At 35.2% G+C, this 23,237-nt stretch overlaps 1 protein-coding gene across 2 annotated transcripts in view; it reads right to left on the bottom strand.

Annotated features, from left to right (window-relative positions):
• The window catches only part of PDE10A (phosphodiesterase 10A), a gene marked incomplete at its 5' end in the record, with an annotated part of 178,855 nt that overhangs the window by 96,974 nt on the left and 58,644 nt on the right, over nucleotides 1-23,237 (bottom strand). For both annotated transcript variants that reach the window (XM_082756336.1, XM_082756337.1), the window contains one exon: nucleotides 7,123-7,251. In XM_082756336.1, the coding sequence (XP_082612462.1) occupies nucleotides 7,123-7,251 (129 nt within the window). The remainder of the gene's footprint in view (nucleotides 1-7,122; nucleotides 7,252-23,237) is intronic.

The following is a 23,237-nucleotide window of genomic DNA, read 5'->3' as shown; positions in this document are numbered from 1 at the left end:
ACCTCTGAAGCACTAATATACTAACATAGACTTCCTAAGCACTATGATTGATATTAAAAATGGCAACCTGTAAACTACTTCAGACAAAAATCTACAGATCAATTTTATCTTTACAGAAGTAAGAACAAAATATGCAGACAAACAGGATCTACGCAGTCAAGTCTCCAGATATTATTGCAATTTTCCCAAGAAAAACATTCACAGTATCAATCTTGAAAAGCTCAAGACAACTGCTACCAGTCTGGTTATTCTCCCAGAAAAGTAGCACCTGTTAGTATAACAGTCATACTTGTTCAGACCACGAGGATCACCTAGCTCAATGCCTCCTCTCCAACTGGCCATTAGCAGACTCTAACAGAAGAGTAAAAACACATAAAGTGATTATGTTTCTTGCATTGGAGGGGAGTTGAGGATGGATCCTTTCTATCTTCTACAGAAATGGTTCTAACAGATGCACCAAAATGTGTACGTAGTGGTGTTTGGTAATAAGAAGCACTAAGAGCTACTAGGTTCGTGTCCATGCTGCAAGTGACACACTACCCAAATCATTCCCACATTCACTTGTGCGTTTTGGCAAGTATTCATGTCATTGGATATCACAAACATAAGCACAGCAGGGCTGCATCAGAGTGAAACAGCATGTTTGCAGCATTAATGAAATATTAAGACAGAATAATTATAAATCAAGGAGATCATTAAGATGCTGCCATTTCCTTTTGCCTAGGTTGGGAAGATGTCAGAATCGCAGCAAGCTGTGGAGTATCACAACAGTTACATTCTCCAGCTTCCAAGTATCTGTCATTCAGTATGCTACAACTACTATGTTAAGATACAGAAAAGTTATTTCTGATTAGTTAGCACGGAACTGCAAAGTTGTAAAAAATTAGCAAATTCAGCATAGTCTCTTTTTTAATGGAACAGAGATGACTACCATAAACTTTAAAGCGCATCACCTTAAAATCTGAAAGTGCATCATCAGAAAATAAATTATTTTCTTTCTATTTCAGATGACAGTTTGGTGTTTTTTTTGTTTGTTTGTTTGTTTTTTAATTTGGTTTGTTTTTAATGTTTTTATGTTGCAGCTTTCTATTTCAGTGTTAGTATTAAAGAATAGTAAAAAAATATCTCTCTGTATATTGACTCAAAGCTTTCAAAGCAATCTGGGTCTCCAGGGAAGACCCAGAGGAACAACATTCAGGTGAGGCTTTTTATGCAGACAACTTTCTTCTGGAAGCCTACTCAATTTTTGACCAAAATGATTTTAAAAATTATTAGAGTGAATGTATCCAGAGATAACTGCTTCCAGTCCTTTACCAAACAAAGCTGTACAGTGCACTAAATCTCACTGCAACCTTTGCACACTTCTAGGACACATGGTAGGTATGAAGGGGGAAAGGGTGAAAAGCAAAATGGCTGAGCTTAGGGAAGAATGGCATCAGGGCTTAGTCTGCATTCTGTAACCAAATATTTGTCATATCTGCTTCACAAGAACCAACACAGGAATGAGACACTATCAAAAAATTATGCATTTAAATGACTAATGAAGGATTCTATTTTATACCGCAGTCAGCCAGGCTGCTTATAGTAATTACATAAAAGTAGTAATGAATACGCTCTGATTTATTGTATAATGATAGATAAAAAAAAAATAAAAAAAATTGCCCTTTAACTGAAACAACTGATTACACTGATTTAATCATTTGCATCATATTAGCAAAAGCATATCTGCTGAACAGCACATTTAACACTGACAGTAAATTAACAGATACAGGAAAGCATAAAAGTAAAAATCAACAGTTTATAAAAAAGAAAATGTATACAATTATTAAAAAGTCATTTAATGTTTCTGTTTATAAAACTTAAGTAAGAAAATGCTAAAGCTAGGTTTTCTAAAGAAGCATTATTTTGGTCACATCACACAGTATTCTCTATTCTTGCTTGAACATACATCAGGTTATGGCATAGTCACACATTACAAGGTCTGTAATTGGAAATACAAGTATTAGGATGTCAATACTTTAGATTTACTATAAGACAATCAATCATGTGTGTTTTTTTTTCAAAGTCCAGGAAAAATTATGTGATGTCTTCTTAAGGACTACACATCCTCAATGATCATTACAATAACATCACAGTAACTTTATATTAAGCAATGACTTTTGTAGTTTCTTTACATTTTTCCTTCTCTTTTTTTAAACAAGTTAATTCTGAAATGTGTTTCTTTAAATGCAGTAAGTCAACTGCACTTAATACACAGCAACTTATGACTGTGTATAATCAATCACAGTGTACTGAATGTACCAATTTGTATAAAATGTTTCAATTAAAAAAAATGTATTCAAGAATTACATAAGAACAGCATTTGTATGGTATGAAAGCACCTTAAGTTCCCCTTATACATAGCTTTACATGTTTTTGGCAAGTGTTCTTGGATGAAAACAGTGTACAAAGTTGTTGACATGTCCAGATCCAGCAATAATTAAGCACACACCCATGTGCTTTGATGAACCAGTCTCTGGAGTAGAGAGAGGAAGAAGTGGCCAAGAAAACAAAAGTACAGACCAGAAAGAAAGGTCTAGAACTAGCAGGACAAAACTTTGTGGATGTTGCTGTATGGAAATATGGGGGGGGGCAAAAAACGAATAGCAGACATGAGTATAACAAAAAAAGCAAAGAGAAGGATATTTCAAAATGACAGCTTCCCATAATCTTTATTCTTCTCTTCCACAAATGCACTCCTCCCAGTAGAGATCTGGACACTCAGGCAGAAGATACAGTGCCCCGGGATGTTTTTATTTAGCCTCATGGAGAAGCCCTGTGACACTTCAGGAGTGTCTGTGAATGAGACTAATCTGAAGCCACAGATTCCTATGCAATGCAGTAATTTTAGAAACCCACATAAATTCCTGTGGAAACTTCAGTCTGCATCAGAGTTGAATGTCCTACCAAGAGAAGCAATTGTGGAGTTCACTATGTTTTTCTTACAATATGCTCATCAAAAAGATTAGAAATGTAAAATTAAGTGACACAGCACAGACAAGCAAACAAATGTGATCCTTTCTCCTTCTATATTGGAAATACTTTACTATAGTCAAATTGCAAGCATTACCAACCATTTTTGAAACTTAACTAATGAACATATTAATAAATACGATCATTTGTGAAATTTCAGGTTTTATATTTATCTAATATTTACAATGTCTTCCGCATAAAGTCTGTTGGCAACAATCCCTGATCACATTTGTCCAGAATAACACAGACTGGACTAAATTAAAAGGTTCCTAGGTTTATTATATTCTTCCACCACTATGAGCAAGTATTTATAATCGTCTTCATGCATGAGTTATAAAAATCCTTTTTTCACATTCTTTGACACATAATAATGTTGATAGTCACTTCTGAACTGCTAATTTGGAATCAGTGCAATAATTTGCTTTTAAAATAGTTGTAAACTATTACACTATTCTACACTTGTAAAAATTACATAATTTTTCAAAACAGCTATATTTTTGGCTTAGACGAGAACAAAAACATTCAAAAATAAAGATTTTTTTTTTTTTTATAAAATTAAGAACATCTGAATCCAAAGTACTACTCACTGCAATTGCTTTGAAACCTTAACAAAAGCGTTATCTGACAAGGGAATACCAAATTTAATCACAAACCCAAAATATCTGGAATATCTTCTCTATATAGATCAACATCCAAGGAAACCATTCTAAATGTTATGATTTATTCAGAGATGTTCAATACTCTTTTTATTTGCTGAGAAAAAGGAAAATGGGACAGAAGCTGTGTCCCTTCAGCTGCCAGTATCAGTATCATTCTTTTCTTCTGTGCCTGATACCCACCACCTTAAAAACATTAGGGCCATCTGCTTAGAGAAGTGATACCTCAGCTCCCACAGAGCAAGATATGATATAGTTCTCCGTGTAGAAATTAAATGTGTCAGTACAGTTTGCCCTTTTTTTCTATACAGAAAGGCCATTAACCGTATGAAAGACACCTGTTAAATTTACTATTATCATTGTAAAAAATGCTCGCCTGGTTACAATCAATGTGTTTAGGATCTTTTTATTGTTGTTGCAGTGAAGCTTTGAATAATATATTTAAGGTTGGAGTCAGTAAATATTTTTGTGAGAAATTTGTTGGAAAACTGTGGGCCTGAAACTTGTGTAATCTTACAGCTCTTATTACAGTCACCTTGTTACTTGTGCATGAATGACATGGAAGAGGACAAAAGTAAGACATGTTGTGAGTTTTGCAAGTACTATATCTGAGCATCTGGAAAAATAAAAACTGCTTGCAGATACTCTTAAAGTCCATTGGAGAAAAAAAAAATAAATCTCTTCTTACACAAACATACCTTTAAACTTTAAATTGACATCATGTAACTTAATGGTATAACTTATACCAGCACACCAGGAAAGATGGGATATACAAGCAAAGGCACTTTCTACTGTTGCTACTGTGTATCTATGATTTTATTTTTTAATTTTTTTTTGATCTATAAACTCCATAAAATATCCCCTGAGGCTATAGTGCATGAAGCACAGACTACAAGAAGTGGGATTAATTTGTAAACAAGCTTATTTCATAGTTAATAGGTAAACTATATCAAATCAGAATTAAAACAAAGTCCAAATCTGTTTCTTTAATCAAGACAACCTCTTACTTGTCAGTGTTGCTTAAAAATAAAATAAAAATAATACATATTTTGCATCAATTGCAGTCCACTTTGTGCTCCAATTTCAGCAAATCTCCTGTGTAAGTCATGATCTGGACACACACAATTTAAAACTTCAGTGTTAGTTTATTACTAGTAGGATTGTTTGGAAATGCTGTATGCAACAATACAAGACCTGAATGTGTTTTAAGTATGCATTTCATTGGTAGAAAACAGTCATGGTCCAAAGATTTTCAGTGAACAGCCAAGCACTGGTATCAACAGTGTTCTGTCCCTGTGCTATCTGTGTGGGTTTACTACAGTAAGCTATAAATAAATAAATAAAATCTATAATCCCAGGTAAATCACCGCTTTCATGGGCCACTTTCAAGCTAGCATTTACTGTGATAGATGTCAGATTTACCTGGTATGCTGAGATGACACAATTTATGGTGTTTTGGAATGTAAATTTTTGTTATACACTAAGTACTGCAATATTCACTGATCTTATCCCTTTTCGGTACTTTGATTAAAAAGTAAAAGCAAAAAGGAAATACATCGAAGGAACTAATTCAGCAAATTTCAGTCACAGAAAAATTTTAGTTCATTTAAGTCCAAATCAGACATTTCAGTTTACATTCACGCTAATGAAATTCAGATAAATTACCCTGGCTGCAGGCCCACTGACTTCTGGCTGAGAAGCACACACAGCTGGATGCTTGTAAAGCAGGCAGTACACAATTTCTGCATATAGGTTAATGACTGTTCTGCGTCACCAACATATAAGAGTACAGACACTATGCCAAAGATCTCAAAAGAGCATTTTGCCTGCCTCACAACTTTCTTATAAAAACAGGGTTTATTTTTCTGTCTGTATCAGATTACTTGATGTAAAAATCTGAAAGCATTTTGAAAAATCTCTAAAACAAGGGGGATAAGGGGAAAATTATAATCCTATTGTAAAGTGACTTAAGGTACATATTCACTTGAATTCATCACAGAGCTTTGCTGACACCAAAAGAATCAATTCTCTTCTTACTTCTCACTGCCACCATTAGTTTGGTAGTAGAATTGGTACAGACATAATGCAAACTGGGTTAAAGATCCAGCAAGGAATTTTTTTTATTATTTTTTTTCATTTCCTAGAAATGTTGCATTGTGACAAATTAATATATTTTGCTATCAGTGACATTTTCTTTGGCTACAGACTATCTTCCAAAAAGAAAGCCACAGATAAAACTAATCCGTATCTGTTGCATTCTAAAAAGGAAATGCATTCAAATTATTCTTTATGACTTGGCAACTGTAATTCTGCTTATTTTCATCTAAAATCGAACACTAAGAAAGCCACGTCTGTACAACTGTCTTTACTGTAATAAATACAGACACCTTAATGATTACTGCCAGCACCAGGGAAGGTGCTTTCTATAAGGGAAGACAGAAAGGCCCACTTGATAACAAACACCAAGTTGAATTAGGTGACAAAACTATTTCTCAATGATTTTAAGTTAACAGTTTTTAGAGAATTAGTCACAAAGCAGACATTTTAAACTTTAAGAAAACAGTGGGCAAAATAATTGTTGCAGTTATTCATGTTCAAACTGTGCTAAGCTAATGGTCAATAGTTAATTTGCTTTTATAGTTGGCTCAAAAATTTGCATGAGCATGTTCACGAACACTTTCACAGAAATGTATTTTCAGGTTTTTTCCCTTCCCCACCTTGAACAGGCATTGCAAAGAAAAAATAAAATGAAACAAAACTAAAAAACAACAACAACAAAGGAAACTTCAAGCAACTGGAATCCACTTAACAATATAGGATTCTTGAAGCTGAAATGCAGTCCAAATCATTCATTCAATTTTAGTATCAAGATCCCTGACCCAGATTATAAATTGCATTTTAAAGAAGAAACAAGGGTCAAAATGAAGGATTATTCCTAAATCCAAGGAAAAAAAAAATAAAAAAAAAATTAAAAATTCAACAGACTGTTTTACAATCTATATATCAATGTTCCTGTCTAAAACTGACTTAAATTGTGTTGCAAACAGGAACTTCTGTGATAGTGCTGTGTGTTACTGAGGTTTACATTCTTCAAGTACAACATAATTTTATTCAAAACTTGCCAAATTCAGATGCAAGAAGCCCATGGTATGTTCTTAAAACACACAATAATGTTACAGATACTGCACTTTAGTTTGATACCGATATTGAGTTACAAATACTAAACTGAACCTCCCAAATGAATACTAGTACGTTCCAACAAGAAATGCTTAAAGGCAGAAAAGATTAAAAAAAAAAAAAATTAGCCTCTTTTGCCTTTCAAAAAAATGGTGGAACTTATATGTAAAAATTACAACAGCCAAGTTTCTACAGTAATAGATTTCTTTTTTAAATCTGAAAATAAGAGCTAAGCTGTTCAAAGCTAAATATTAACTGCAAATAATTGCAAACTTACCTTCCTGTCTGTTATTTTTCCTTTTTAGCCATTTTTCAACAGTTTCCGCACTTACACTTTCTGACACAAACTCATCCAGTACCTGGGGATGAAGAGAAAGATAGGCCTTCACTTTTTCATCTGTTAAACCTGCAAGAGAAAATATTAATCGATTATGCCATTGGTATAAAATTCCCCATGTGAAACAATATACAGATGCCAGTAATAATCCACATCCTTTTGTTTAACATGCTGATTGAATACATGCCTATTTAAATAGTTTTCCTAGAGAGAATGATAGCCAATCAAATAAAACAAGTTGCCATATAATAAACAGTAGAAGCAAAATGCATGCATGTGAGATGCTTTGTATAAAAAGTATCCTGTAGGAGTACACATAAGCATTCCCTGAGAGAAATGGACAAGAAATCTGTGATATAGAACATGGATGCTGGGGCAAGTAGTGAAACAGCTTTTAAAGGAAACAGAAAACACAAACAGTTCCAAAAAACAGAAACATGCATCTAGTCAGCAGCAAACAACAAAGTCTCCACACCCAATTTTGTTGAGCAAGTGACATGAGACTAAAGCAAATGGGAAGTAAAAAGCTATTTGGGATTTTTCCTGTGAAAGCAAAAGACAATTTAAACATGGTAAGGAAGGAAAAACTAGCTATGGGCTCACGCTGGGTGTATCATAGCACAGAAAGAATAACACAAGCTCGTGCAAATGCTAGAGGCTTGCAGTCAAGAAATAATCTGGACTTCTGCTTTGGCCACTCTGAAATTATTCAGTTGCAAGTTATGCAAGAGAATATATCAGAGAACTGATAAAGAAACTCTCTTTAAGAAGGAGACAGAAGAAGGTGATCTGCAGCAAATTCAGTATTCTCACGGCAAGTGGCAGCAAAAGCAACCAAAACTCTATTATGCAACACCAAAACGAAGTGCAGCTTTTAAATACTGGAGTTAATTAAGTAACTTTCAAAAAATAAACCGTTTCCACATGTGTGCTTCCAATGCCTACAAATTCAGTTATCAAAATAAATATAACTGTAGATAAAAGGGCTTTTCAATATCTGCCACAAAAACAAATCACGCCAGTACACACTTCAGAAAACAAAGCAAAAGTCAAACTCTCAAATCCCTGATACAATCATAAATAAATTACTGAATTCATAAGGTGACAATCTGATTGAACTCGCCACAAACACACCAAACAAAACCACCAGCTTCAAGGATAGGAATATGAGTGCTGAGGGTTTTCAAAGGAGAATGGGAAATGAGTGCAAATGCCCTGAGGGACTAAGGTTTGAGCTGTCCCAAAGGGAGCATACTAACTACAAAGCATTAATTAGATCCGAGGGGAAGAGGACTAACAAGTGCTGTAATGACTCTAAATACTCGTCTCGTGGTGTGTGTATATAAACATAATTGTTTCAGTACAGCTGAGAAGTCACGACAGAATGCAGCCTAGGTTCAGCAGAAGAGAAAGTTCCCACCAAACAACGCTGACCTCTTTTGGAGAGCATTAATGCTCTATGAGATCAATTTTCCAACTTTATGTTTAGTACAGTCTCAGAATGTGCTGAAAAGAGCTACAGGGTATTTAAATGCTAGTCAATTACTGTAACCTTTGAGGTCTCAGACAAATATTTACTAGGAAAACACTCATGAAGCAACACCACAGCACAAACTGTGAGCCACTGCCAGCAGAGCACTGCCCACCTGCTCCACTTGCCCTGCTGCCTGCGCTGACTTCTCTTATCCACCAGAAGCTGCAGCCTACCCAGATCACCAGAGCCTCAGATATCAGTGTTCCCACTTACACACAAAATCTGCAATCTAGATCACTCAAATTAGAGAGCTAAATGAGCATCCTGATCTTCATTAGTAAAGAAGGAAGATATTCATCAGTTAGCCATCAGAAAGATAATGAAATTTATCTGCTTCTTAAGTTTGGGATGAAAAATGATCAACACAGACTTGTCACAGAATGCCAGCTAGTTCCAGGTTGTCTTTAGACTGCGAACAGATGAACACTTCTCCGTTCTATTAAGAAAAAAGGAACTGGAAAGTCTGTAAAATTAGTAATGGAAGTTCAGCACGGTTTGATTTGTCTCTGAAGTGAAAATAGCCTCTGCTTTCTAATGTGTGCAGTCTTTATTCCTTAACTTCAATGGAAACACTTGATTGAAACCTTTATGGGAGGTGTTTTTGTAATATGCCCATCAAAATCCAATGAAATGTCAATTTTGGAATAAGAGTTCAGTCCACATGTCATGGTTTTAATTGCTATTCCAGGTATCCTGCAACTCCAGCAAACTGAGGGTGAAAACTAGATTAACCTTACATGAAGAAGCGATTCATGAAGCTGTTACAAGAAATACCACAACAGTCTTTAAATTACGCTCTGTTTCACAAAAGACGCCTGTGCAGGTGTATTTTTTCAATGTCAGATTTTTAGATAGAAGCAAGCAGAATAGGATTTAAAACCAGACATAGAGGTGTTTGTTTTTTGTTTTTGTTTTGTTTTGTTTTTTTTTTTTTTTTGTTTGTTTGGTTGGTTGGTTGGTTATTTTTTTTTTAATATACTACTAATAATTTAAATCTACTTTCTACATACAACACATTTATTGATCCTCCCGATCTTTAGCCTAGTTTGTTGAAAAATACTTGCTACAGCCATACCAAAAAACAAACAAACAAACAAACAAAATAAACACATGGCAAACAAAGTAGTAATAAGACACTCTAACTTCACGTGTAACTTCACAAATTATTACATTAAGAAAATGCAACATTAATAGAAAATAATCCTTTAAAAGCAACTCAAACATTTTGTACACTTGTATATACTTCAAGGAAAAAGACTGTCATAAAGAAGCTTGAGTACAACAGTACAGCTGTGCATAAACAGTCATTTTATGGCATATATACCATACATTGTAATATATACATAAGAATAAGATTTAGATTTTTACATAACAATATGCATATGGTAAATGATTGACACACTTGCTCTCCATTTACAAGTTCCTGAAAACTTCTGGTACACAGATTTTTGTTAAAAATTGTCAACCTCTCTATTGAACTTTTATAGTCTTTTAATCCTGAAATATGCAAAAAAAATAATTTAAGAATTATTAATAATATTTGAATGAACATGACAATGCTACTTACACCCAAATTTATGAACTAGCAGTCTATCATGGGTATTATTTACAGAAATGAAAGAAACAAACAAACCTACAGGATAATGCTAGTTATTCCTTTTTCTATTAGTAAGGTAAAGTATTGATCTTAAAGACTTTGGGTAGTAAACTTTTCTCCATCCATTCACATTAGAAACATTTAACTACTACTCCGTTCTTTTTCCCTTACCCAAAACTACTTTTGGACTAGTAGACATGGATTACTGTGTCTGCTACTTCCACAGTGCTCCATAGACTCCAGGGATGCCTTCTCTTGTTTGGAAAGGACCACCAAGTATCTAGTCAATAAAATAGATAAATAGATACGTAGAATAAAATAAAATAAAAATTAAATAAAAAGGTAGTAACAAATTCATACTTATGTGATCAAGCAACCTAATAAAAGCTCACTTCTTTTCATGCAGCCCCTGAATGTCTCCTCTTGTATCTGGTGAAAAAGCTAAGACCCATAACCCTTGTTTCCTTCCAGACCCTAGTTCATCATACATTATTTTTGCCAGAAGCACCATTCTCCTTTCCTGGAAATGAATTTTTCCTCTGAGAGTGCTCTGGTAGTATAACAAGGACCATCATTCCACAGGGTAGAGTTCTGGCCAACAGCTTAGGATGTATCTGTTCAGAAAACACAGAATGACTGGAGTGACCTTATTTTGTCTGGAAATAAAGGGATGAATCTGACATTATGGTTGAGTATCCATTTTTTTTTTTCTATCTGCACAGCTGAGCATCCACTTGTTCCATCTATACTTCAGAGTCTGCCTTCCTGATTCATCTTGTTTAATTAAACACACACACACGCACCAAACAACCTCTTGTATGCTTATTTTTAAGTGAAAAAAACATCTTTCAATGCTGTTATCTTTTTGGCACATCTTTCTAATGCCTGGTTTTATGCACACGTTAGTTATTTGTTCTGTATTTATGATAGAACAATGAAAATTATAATAAAAGTATAACACAAAAGGATACATGCGTGTCAGATAAGTACACCCTTATTTCATTTCCCTCAGAACAAATTATAGGCAAAGGAACTGCTCCACTAGGCCTATGTGTGCACCAGGTCAGCAGCTCCCAGCTTCCTGACCAGCATGTTTGTTTAGGTTCTCTTTGCAGATCTCAATTTGAAATGTTCTTTTTGGACATGCCATCTAAGCTTAAAAAGCTAATGCATATGCATGGAAAACATTAAATCAAGGCTTGCTTGGTTTTGTTCTATCCATTTCTTTGTTACCCTTGTCTGAACAGTAACTGGAAAGACAGACTTCCTATAAATGACAGGTTTTATGCAAGTTTTTCACTTTATTGTGCTTTTGAGCTATTGTGCTCATTCAATATAACTTGTTTATTTCAGGCTGTGTTGAACTTAAAGTTGCAAAGCTCTATAACGAGCAGAGGGCAGAAACAGCCTGCAGAGGCAATTCCTTGATCAGTGAAAAGCATTTTCACTGCCAAGGGACAGTATTATCTGGCAGTACGCTCATTCTGCGATGTTAGGAGTGGGAAGGCAGAATCAAATGACAGAAAAGAAAGAAAACAATTATGTTTACCTCAGGATTTCTATAAACTGATGCATCTTGGTCTGATGTTTTGGTGTACTCCACAAAATAGTCATGTACCTATTTTCCCACTTTGCATATGCGGTCTATCTAATTTGACACAGCTCATGCCAGACTATCAAAGTTTTGGTTTTCAAATTTGTTTTCTTTTAAAGAGCTCCTTGATCTTCAATGGAGCATGTAAAAGAGTGTTTTGTTTTACTTGCCTTCAGAGGCTAGGTTAAATGGTTTCTTTTTCTCTGAACTTAATGTCAGAAACACATGCAGTTGAAGACAGAATTATGGATTGATTTTTCCCCTTTCTTGTCTTCATAAACTAACTACAGTATTGCTTCTGAACACCACAGTCTGGTAATTTCATCAGAAAATAGTCTGGTTTAATAACTATCACAATCGTTTGACTTTCTATCTCTTCATTGGCCCTGCGACAGTTACTTAAAAACATGTTCCATTTCACTAAGTAAAATGAATAAAGAAAACCTTTATCTGAAGATCATTTAGCAAGGTTAGTAGAGTTATTTAAAGAGAAATAGTTTTTTTTCATGTAGATTCTTAACTGCTACAAGAAAAGCTATTTTCATTTATTTCAACAGTGTACCAAAATTAGGTAATTGGGGCTTCAAACGCATAACTAGAACTTGGATTATTTTGCAAGTACTTCTACTAAAAGCCAAATGATAAGAATACCTCAGCACCACCAAAAACTTCCAGTATATCTGCATTTACATGTTTTAAGTGTCATACAAAGCTGGAGTAAATATTGCAGATTACTTGATTTTCTGGTTACCTGGATCTCAAGCCTTGTCATCTACCAGTAATGCTTACATTTTATTAACTCCATCATTTCATTAGTGATAATATCAGGCACAACCTAAAAGAGCTCAGCTGAATTCACACTACAATTTCCAACTATTCAGTGGGAGATCAGTTTCATAAGTCATAAACAAAATCTGTAGTACTGAAAAGAAAGAAGAAGAAAAAGCTTAATGCTAATTATAATAACAGAAAATTAGGAAATGTTTATTGCAGCTGGGCATGCTATGCAAGGGCATCGTTTTACTGTAAGATTAGTGGGTCTTCAGTTCAATGAAACTGCCTTCAAAACTGCTATCCAAAGTAAGATTTCAGATTTACTCTTTTATACTAATTTGGAAATATCAGCAAAAATATGTACGCATATCCTTTTCCAATTAAAAACAAAACAAAACAAAACAAAGATACGGATAAGGCTCAAAGATTCACAAATCTACCAACCTCATTACATCTGTGAACATTTCTAATGTAAAGCTGGCCTTCCAGAGTAGCAAACTAAATTCAACACCACACCCACTGTGACAGTGGGCAAATATATTAGTCATGATGCTCTCTGCAGCAGTTTGCACACCACTTTGAAAATTAGTGTTTTTTACTGAAAGCAGAGTGTTGACCAGAATACTGACATTGACTTCCTTCTTTTCAAGATCTGAACCATGTACATCCATGAAATCAGGCACTGGATATTCTCAAAAAGAACTTAGGGTCAATATTCCATAAGGAGTCCAGAACCTTTAAAAAGAAAACAAAACCCTCTATGACTACAGAATTAAAAGGATTGGTAGTGACACAGTAACTTTTGAAGAAGACTGAAGCAAATGAAGACTGTTTCCAAATCAAATGTATATTTGTATGACCAATAAAACAATGAAGCATAACAGAGGACCCAGCTTATGGAATAGGAAGATTCATGTAATAAATCTATCCATATTTTCCTTGTTAATTACCACAGTACTCATAATTTTTGTGTTAGGGTTTAAGAGAGACAGGAACTGTAAAAACAGTCTTACATCTTGCACTCCTTTTAAGATGCAACTCTTTGGAAAATAACTGGATATCAACACTTTAAAAAAGAAAAAAAGAAAAGAAAAAAAAGAAAAAATAGTAAGACTCACTATTAATTAAAAGAGCTTTTTGAGCAGGTGCAACAACATACACCTAAGTTAGCACCATAGAAACTCACTTTACAGGCTTAAACACTGATGGTTCTCAAAGGCAATGTTATAGGCTTATCTACACCAATAAACAGAATATGTCTAGGGTTGTTCACTCACCTCAAACTAACTGGCTTAGAACTTCCTAGATCCATATTAGTAAGTTCTCCTGACCTCCAATAATGACTATGACGGAAAAATGAAATGTGAACACGTGCAAACTGCCTGCAGGAAACCATCCCTGGCCAGGCCCTCCTCCAGAGCAATACTTGGGAACAGTCCGGGGTATCACTGTTCAGCTTTGGCCAACTCACTGCCAAGAAACTCTTCTATCCATTCAACAGCGCAGACCAAAAATTCTGGTACATAAAAATGTTCCTTTGAATTGTTTGTTTACAATCCCAGATATAGCATAGCTGGATTCCAAAAGAAACAAGATGTTCTCAAAACCTCAAGTAACAGTAATTACTCCTTGCCTTTGAGCCAGTCTCCAACAGCCTTTCTTTAAATAATAATAATGAAAACAACAATAATAATAATGCAACCAGAAAATAACCTGAAAAATCATATTTCTGTTTTCTGCTTCCTTTTTTTTTTTTCTTCTTTTTCTGTGCAAAATATCTAAAATATTCCTTAGCTATTAGATAACCTGTGTGGTACTGAGTTGATTAAAGCCTCTAGTCTCCAACACTGAATCCATGTTGTATTGCACCCTCCTCTGAGAATAGCTTCACTGAGCTCAGTGTAAAGCAGAAACAACTGCGAATGAGCTGAAAAAATTGAAGCCTAGAGCTATGTTTCAAAATCTGCTCCATTTAGCAGCATGAGTCAGTCACATCATTAGCAATTTCTGAATTTTTTTCATTAGTGCTGTGATATTTGGCCTTTTTCTAAAGCCACTACCTTAATCAAAACCCATGACTAGGCAAAAATTTTAGTTTTCACCTAAAGTTTCTGGTTCTGCTTATAGAGGAAAACTTGAGAACAGCAAGCCTTAAGAAACAAAACAAAAAGGCAAATAAAAAGATGGCAGGTTGGGGGGACATGGAGAGACAGAAAAGAATGGATAAGAATTGTTGAGCTGAGTGAATAATAACTATCAGGGCTCAATATTTTACCTTAGAATCGCTATGCTTATAAAGATGGCAATCACTGCTTTCCTTAAACACTTTGCGACACTGTCTGATGGATATGGCAGACTTTTCACACAGTTAGACAGGACACAGTGTTTTGAAAACCCATTGTGAGGGTATAGATTATTTAATAGGACAAATCAAATTGATTTTAAGCATACAATGCTTTTATTAATAAAGATAGAAGGGAAAACTTTACTTTTTTAATCTGTAACTAACTTTTTTTCAATGAGACATTGGGTTATTTGTTTTTAAAATGTCTCTGCAATCAGAGGGGCCACAGAGTCACAGCAAAAATGAGCAAAGTCATAATATCTGCATATAAGTAACAAGATACTGTACCACACAAAATCTGCAAGCCAAAAAACAAAAAAACAAAAAAACAAAAAACAAAACAAAAAAAAACAGGCAAACAAAAAACACAATAAACACTTTTCAGATAAGGTAATACCATATCTGAGACAGAAAACAGCCTTACCTCAAATACATTTTAAAATAAGCCCTAAAAATATCTGAAAATAATACAGGAAAAGTCAAGTTGAACAACAGCCTCTGCAACTTCCGCTAGTTTAAAGCACTCATGTGCCATCACTTTCTAACATAAAGATCACCTCTCCATATCTTTCTAACCAAACCAAATAAATGATATTTGTAGTCATTCTCCAAAGCATTCAAGGCATGTGTGTACATTGCCTCATTTGGATTAAGCATTAATCCCATTAAATCAATCCCTCCTTTGTTCAAAACATCAGGATTCAAAACCACAGGCACAGTCAGTTTTAGAATATCCTTTTCAAGTCAGACTTTTTATCTTAATCCATTTAAGTATACAGGAATGTAATGCAACCAAGTGCCCAAACTCTGTGAAACCTGACATTACTGGTCTGGCAAAAAAGGTACAGTCAACAACTGTAAGCAATCAGCATGCCCAAACCTTTTTCATTTTTCTTGTCTTGAAAATTTAATTCACATTTAAACTTAGCTGTGAACAGCTCCATTCAAGATTTTTGCCCCTCGTTTTCCAGCTCAGCTTGCATTGCTATGGGAAAAACAGTACACAGCTCCTGCATTCAATACTTGAAAAAACTGTGTTAGCAGCAAAAAACAATAATAATGGAGTACAAAATACCAATAAATTGAAGATCTGGATATTTCTAATAGGCATACATTTGTTTCACTTCATAAAATCTATCATTAAACATTTTAAATCTTCATATAGATATGAAGAGTTAATTTTGCCAGCCTCAAATCACTGTATCAAATTGCAAGCTCTGTATCCATTTAGATCACATTTCTGTCCTCAATCAGATGCAGTCACTTGTGCAGAGGCATACGGCAGGCAGCAGCACGCTGTATAATGTTTCAGTCAGGAGACCAGCAGTCCTGCTTAAGCTTTAGAGAGAGAAAACAAAGACCAGAGCAGCCAACCGAAGCTAGAATTCTTCTATAACGAATGAATATCAATAATCACTTTATCTGGTACACTGTAATTCAAATCCCTTAGTCCTGATGAAGAAGCCATGGATGTGTCTATATGCATCTGAACGCAGCAGATGCGGAGCTATGCATGGACATACACACCAGCTTCCACAGTGGTTGCTCATGAGGCCATTTCCAGATAAGATCTGCACCTTGCAAGATTGAGCCCTAGAATCAGATTGGGACTCAGCTGGTTATGTCTTCCAAAATCCAGAGCTCAAGAACCACAAACTACTGGCAGCTCTGAGCACTGATTCACAGAACTAAGGTGAAAAGCAAAAAGCCACCTGAGTGTTTATATAATCATTTTTCATTAGCTAGAGTTAAAAAGCCTATAATCTTTCCATGGGAATTATACATAGGCTTAATGAGGTGAATAAGTGTTCCTAATTTGAATAACCATTTTTCACAGGGTATCAATACACACTCCAAATTGTACAAATGGCATAATGCTGCACAGCACAGACAATGTTACACTGTGATACCATCCATTACCTGGATGTATGGGGCTTGTTAAAAATCTGAATATTACTTTCTTGGTTTGAGAGCAGTTTCTCCACAACTCTCATTAGCACTTAGGAATAACTGAGAGATCTGCAACAAGCTTTATTCTCCTTCCAGGTGCATGACGGGACGAAATTTTAGGATTTAATTAACACTCTCCAAAAGCTAACAAAATGAATATAGACATACTTTAGGAGTTGCAAATTGTAATTGAATTAATTTCAAATCTTTGCTTGAGGAAAATGCTATATATCATCTTAAGGTTACTGATAAAAATAATTATCAACATACTTAAAAATAAAGCATCACCATGAAGTAAGTAAAAAAAGATATTTATAGACCGATAATGAACATCTCTGTATGATTTATAATTAATTGCTCATATTTATTCTCTACTCCAACACACAAAGCCAAGGTATCTTGTCTCCTACCCAAAATACACCTGACCAGTAAGACTCAAATTAACAGTGATAAGTGCCAAAATACGACTCATTCCTAACTCAATATGAAAAATGTCAGGTCATTCATGACTACCTACTACTCACCTACCTTATCTCAGGAAAGATTATATACAGCTGTGATTTAGACTGCTTATAATTATACAAAGTAAGAATACCTTAACTTTTCCCTTGAGTACAGGTGTTGGGACAAAGTTCTTAATTTATGACATTTCCAGTAATATTTTCTGGCTGATGCAATACCTTCCTCCCACCTGACACCTGATCCTGAAATAGCCCCATATTTGAGTAAACTCTTCTGTCTCAGAAATAGCCCCATTGTCTTTACTACCAAAATTTTACTGCTGATTTTTTTTTCTTCAAATGAACTCCCACAGATAAAGTTCTGTAAATCATTTATAATATCAACTTATAATACTCTTAACTAAAATGCTACTTAACTTAGTGCACAGACAAGATCCAGCATGATGAAACCTCCTCTGAAGGATACTACATATATGCCAAGTCTCACTCATTTATTTGACTAAATAAGATACAGAGAATGTACTTCCTCTTCTTGAAAGGATCATCCTACTTAGTCTTAACAGTTACATTAGTAGACCTGTTGGGACAGTTTCGCAAGGCACAGGACTCTTCTTAAGTAAAAACTACACATAGTCAGGTAATGAGGTACATGCCAATGAGACCAGATACACGAGTGTTCTCTATTTTGGCACTACTAGGACTATATCTGCAGCAGCACAGATCAGGATATGTCTTTCTTTTTAATTCTCCCCAACCTTACCATCTGAGGAGGTTCAAATAAAAATACAGTCAACATTCTTTACAAACTGGGAAGATACAAAATCCAGAGAAAGCAATCACTTTTAGTGTGACAGTTTTTAGTTTATTTTTAGATAGTATCTTTTGAGAAAGAAACCTAGCACAACTGCATCCACAAAGGTTTGGTCTGGTTCATGAGAAGTGAGGTCCCCCAAAATAAACCATACCAGCCCAACTAAGGCATTTTTAAAAACATAATATCTAAAATAAAATGTAAAGAAAATATATCTCTGTTACTTAAAAATTATGTATTTCACATATTCTCTAACTGCAGTAACAAACAGGCCCACCGAGTATTTGAATATTCAGAAGTCTTCATAGAGGATGCAGGCTGTGAAGTAGCATTCTTACCAGATCTAAAACTTAGCCATGGTGTTCTTAGGTTCATTTGTATTAAAGAAGACAGAAAGCACTGTCAAGATCCTGCCCTCTTGATTAACACAAAATGTGTAATCTGTTAGTTTACATTCAGCATAATAATTTGAAGTCTTAAGTGGTGAATACCTTTTAAAAAGACATCTAATTTATATATATGTGTATATATATATGTGTATATATATATATATATATGTGTGTGTGTGTATATATATATATATATATATGTATGTATATATATATATATATATATATATATATATATATTCAAGCTGTAAAAGAGTTTAGCGTGTTTCCCAGTTAATCTCTTCAGGTTTGTAATGATGGCTGTACCCATTTTCTAATTCCAGCATCAACTTTTCTTATTTCAACTTCTATCCGTTTGTTTTTTTGTTTTGGTTGGTTGTTTATATTTTGGCTATTAGCTTAAAAGTGTTTTCATCATTAGATGCATGATGAAAAAGTGTTTTCATCATGTCTTTGCAAAGGTACTGCTAGTCTGAATGAGTAATACCTATCATTTTTACAAAGCGAAACAGGCTCCCTTTTCTAAATTATAATATTTAGAGCATTTCACAATTCTGAAGTGGTTTAACTCCAACTATTCATATACACTATCTCACAGTAGTTTCTGGAAAGTCTCTAAACTAATTCAAGCACCTTGATCAAATTTCAATATTTGCAAAAAGAAAGCAAGTTTTAAAAATAAAAACTTCTATAAGTCTCAAAAAAAACAACTTCTGTGACAGGGATTCTAATTTTACCACTTGAATGTTAAAGACTACAAGACAGTCTCCCCTGATCCCCACCAGAAGTGATGCAACTTCAACTGACATTAAAAATTAAAGCAAACGTATTAAATTCTTGTCTAGGGAAAAGAAAGCACACCTTCAGGCTTAAGTATTAGAAGTTAAGCACTGACAACATCCAACTGTCAGAAAAAAAATAAATAATAATAAAACGTTACAAACTCCAATTCATATAAAACACAATAAAGGAAAAGCAATATTTTCCTTTTCTACCACCCCTTATTTTTTCAGCTGAACAAATAAACCGAAGAAAAGATTATTTTTCAGGGGTGATAGCTCTGCTGATTTTTATGGTGATGGATATAATGATATCTCCACATTAGTAAACTACGGCCTGGGAAAAGCAGTGTAATTTCAGATATTTAAATGAATATGCTACTGAAGTAAAAAAGGCTTGAAGTGATAATTAAATACTGTGTTACATATGCTTTTACATTAGACACAAGGACATATTGTGCAACCCTTGCTTGCATTGGTGAATACTTACTTATAGGAGTATTCTTGCTGACGTCAATGAGACTACTTATGTGCGCAAGAGCTCACTAACACGTAGAGTTGTGCAACAGAGCTCCAAACATGTTTCATTCCACACATTGTTGCAAGCTTTTTTCCTCAACCACAAGTTTTTGCCTAATAATGTTAATAATGTTATTTCATTAATGTTGTTCAGAAAAGCATGTGAGAACATACAACTTGTTCGGTGGTATCTGACATTACCGAGTATTTCAGTTAAACACCAAATCACAGCCACACAAGAATCACAGAAGCACCAAGGCTGGCAGACACCTCTAGAGATTGCCTAAGCCACCCCCCTGCTCAAGCACGGTCAGCTACAGCATTTTGCCCAGGGCCACAACCAGATGGGTTTTGAATGGATGAAATGAACGAAGAGTCTCCAAGGACAGAGGTTCCATGACTTCTTTGGGCAGCCTGTGCTGGGACTTGGTCACCCTCACACTGAAAAGAGTGTTTTCCTGTGTTCAGGTGCAATTACCTGTGTTTCAATTTGTACCAACTGCCTCTCGTCCTATCACTGGGCACCACTGAAAAGAGCCTGCCTCCCTCTGTTTCAGTTTCCACCACAGCTGTTTATGCACATGGATAAGATCCCCCTGATTCTTCCCAAGGCTGACCAGTCCCAGTCCCAGTCCCAACCATCCTCATGGGCCTTCATTGTGTCCCCTAGTGTGTTCATGACTCTCTTGTACAGAGGAGCCCAGATGTGTCTCAGCAGTGCTGAGAAGGATCACCTCCCCTGACCGGCTTGCAATGCTCTTCCTAAGCCCCAAGATGCTGTTGTTGGCCTCTTTTGCTGGAAGAACACACTGCTTGTTCAGCTTCAAAAGAAATTACTTCAGAACAGCCAGCTAGGAATTACAGGATCCAGTCCTTCAGAGATTCCTGCTTCCTAGCAGGTTAAATAAATGGAATTACCATCTACTGACTTGGGTGTTAACATGGCAGAACAAAAAACAACATGTGGGGTTGGCTGCTTTTCCAGAAGCTTCCACTCTACAACCTTCTACTCAGAACTCATCTAGCAAAACATCTTCTATTAATAATGTTTCAGATTCAAGTAATCTATTTGTTACTGCTTTAACATTTTCCTGTGGCACTCGTAGTAAAATAAAGTTGCACTTTTTCAATTAGGTGCCTAGTTTTTATTATGAAGCTTAAGAAAATACCAAAGAATTCAAGGCTAGTTTCAGAAATTAAAAATGAGCAGCTGCATCTTTTCCCTGTCCTCCTCCCCGTCATCATCTCCCCACCCTCTTTTGTTTGTTTTGGAGACAGTGTAACTCACTACAACATGTTCACCTCCAAAAATCAGCCTTAGAAGAAAAATAAAAAAAATAATAAAAAAATCGACAGAGCAGAAGTGAAAGGAAAACAGAAGAGATGGGAACTACGAACTTGTGAGAACTTGAGGACTCAACAACAACAAAAAAGGCTCTTCAAGCATCCTGTGAATGCAGGAAAATAAAATGCTCTGCATTGCACCTTTGCTATAATGACTTACATAAACGCTTTTCACAGGCAAGGATAACAAAGTACTCATTGAGGAAAAAAAAACATTTCACATTTCAGTATAACTCAGCTTTGTAATAACTTGATTTTACCTAAAGACTACTTAGATGTGACCATCTCCTACATTCAGAAAATACTTTAAAACTATAAAGATGCCCATATAAGACAGTCTAATGCAGGAAATTAAGGTACATTTCAACAGTACTGATCATAAATTTTCACTTTAGTGTGTTAAGGTGCTGGGAACTGCGATTCAGATTTCTGCCTGGCATGCTAACCAACTCTAAGTCTTCTTCTTAGACTGTAATGACCCATTACAGTATCATATAACGACAGAAATTCTAAAAACAAAGCTGAAAACCACATTGATAACATAAACAGATTGATCTGCTGTCAAAACCATCCAGTTTTGATGGTTTTTTTTTGATGGCTGTGTCATAAGATATCCAATAAGTGAAGTAAACAAAAATAAAACAATTTCAAAATTTTTTATTAGACAAATTAAAGAGATTTAGCAAATTGGTAACTTTTCAACTTTTTTCAACTCTTTCATATAACTCTGGGAAGGCATTAAACTTCTGTATGCTTGAGAATATAAATTTCTGTACAATTCAGTTTACCTGACAATGGCATGAAGGATCTGGAGAAAAAGTCAGTACACCCAGATAACTAAAAAGTGCCTCTGTGTTGTGCTGCAGGAAAAATGGCATCATGAGTTCTTTCAAGGATATTGCATCAAAGATAAAAAGCAGTCATAGACAACAATATGTTCCTGTTTCTCCTTTAGCACCACTGATGCATTACTTTACAGAATAACAGCTTAGTTTTTTGGTGAGCAGCAGTTTTGCGTACTTAATAGCAGTGGCACCTTGCTGCACATGTTCCTTTGTTAGCTAACAAACACACCAGACATTTATACTCACACAAAGCCCCCAGCCTGGCTTTCCAGTAAACAAGCAATCCCGTAATGCTTATGTTCAAATGACAGTGATATACATACTGTAATTTGCAAGATATTCAAAATATACAAATATTAAAGTTAGTAAATACACAAAGGATTTTAATAAACTGAGTGTACTCAGCATGGCAACGGCCGATGAAATCTTAATCTGCATGAGGTTTTAATTGTGAGGGGCTAGAGAGTAGCAAAAGGAATGAAGGCAAGCAAATTGTGATAGACGCGGGCTCTAGAGGATATTGAAACAGGTTACAGTGTGCCATCTGCGACCACTCTTTAATACTGACAAAACAGGCAGAGTAAAGTTGGGAGAAAGCACAAGGAAAAGATGGAAGCATTTCAGGGGCATGAGGGTGAACACATATCGGACTGTATGCAGAAGGTATGGGCATGAAGCTCTCTGTGGGGTAAGTAGCATACAGGACTGGAAAAAAAGAATTTAAACAGGTCAAAAAGAGGGGAAAAAAAAAAAAATGTTAAGCTTTTTTGCCACAGTCAAGTTATCCTATCCACCTGCATGATTAATGTTGGCACAAAAAGTAGCTAGTGGGCATAAACAACCAGGGTTGGGGAAGGCAAAGGCACATTCTCTTCCTAAAGAACCAGTGTCCAGCTACACTGCTTTGCAGCCATTGTGAAATTACAGCCTAAAACAGAGAAAAATGAAAGTGTGCCAGTTGACAGGCCAGAGAGCTACACTTTAACTTGCAAATATGCCACATAGAGAAAATACCTTCAATACAATAAACAAGTAACTGGCATCACAAATCATTTTACATGAGTCCATTGTGCAGAGATATTAAAAAAAAAAAAAAAAAAAAAGAGAGAGATCT

The sequence above is a fragment of the Aythya marila genome (assembly GCF_965140915.1).
Source record: "Aythya marila genome assembly, chromosome: 3".
In the NCBI taxonomy this organism is placed as follows: domain Eukaryota; kingdom Metazoa; phylum Chordata; class Aves; order Anseriformes; family Anatidae; genus Aythya; species Aythya marila.
Note: the sequence above shows the minus strand (reverse complement) of the source record. Positions and strands in the feature narration are given on the sequence as shown.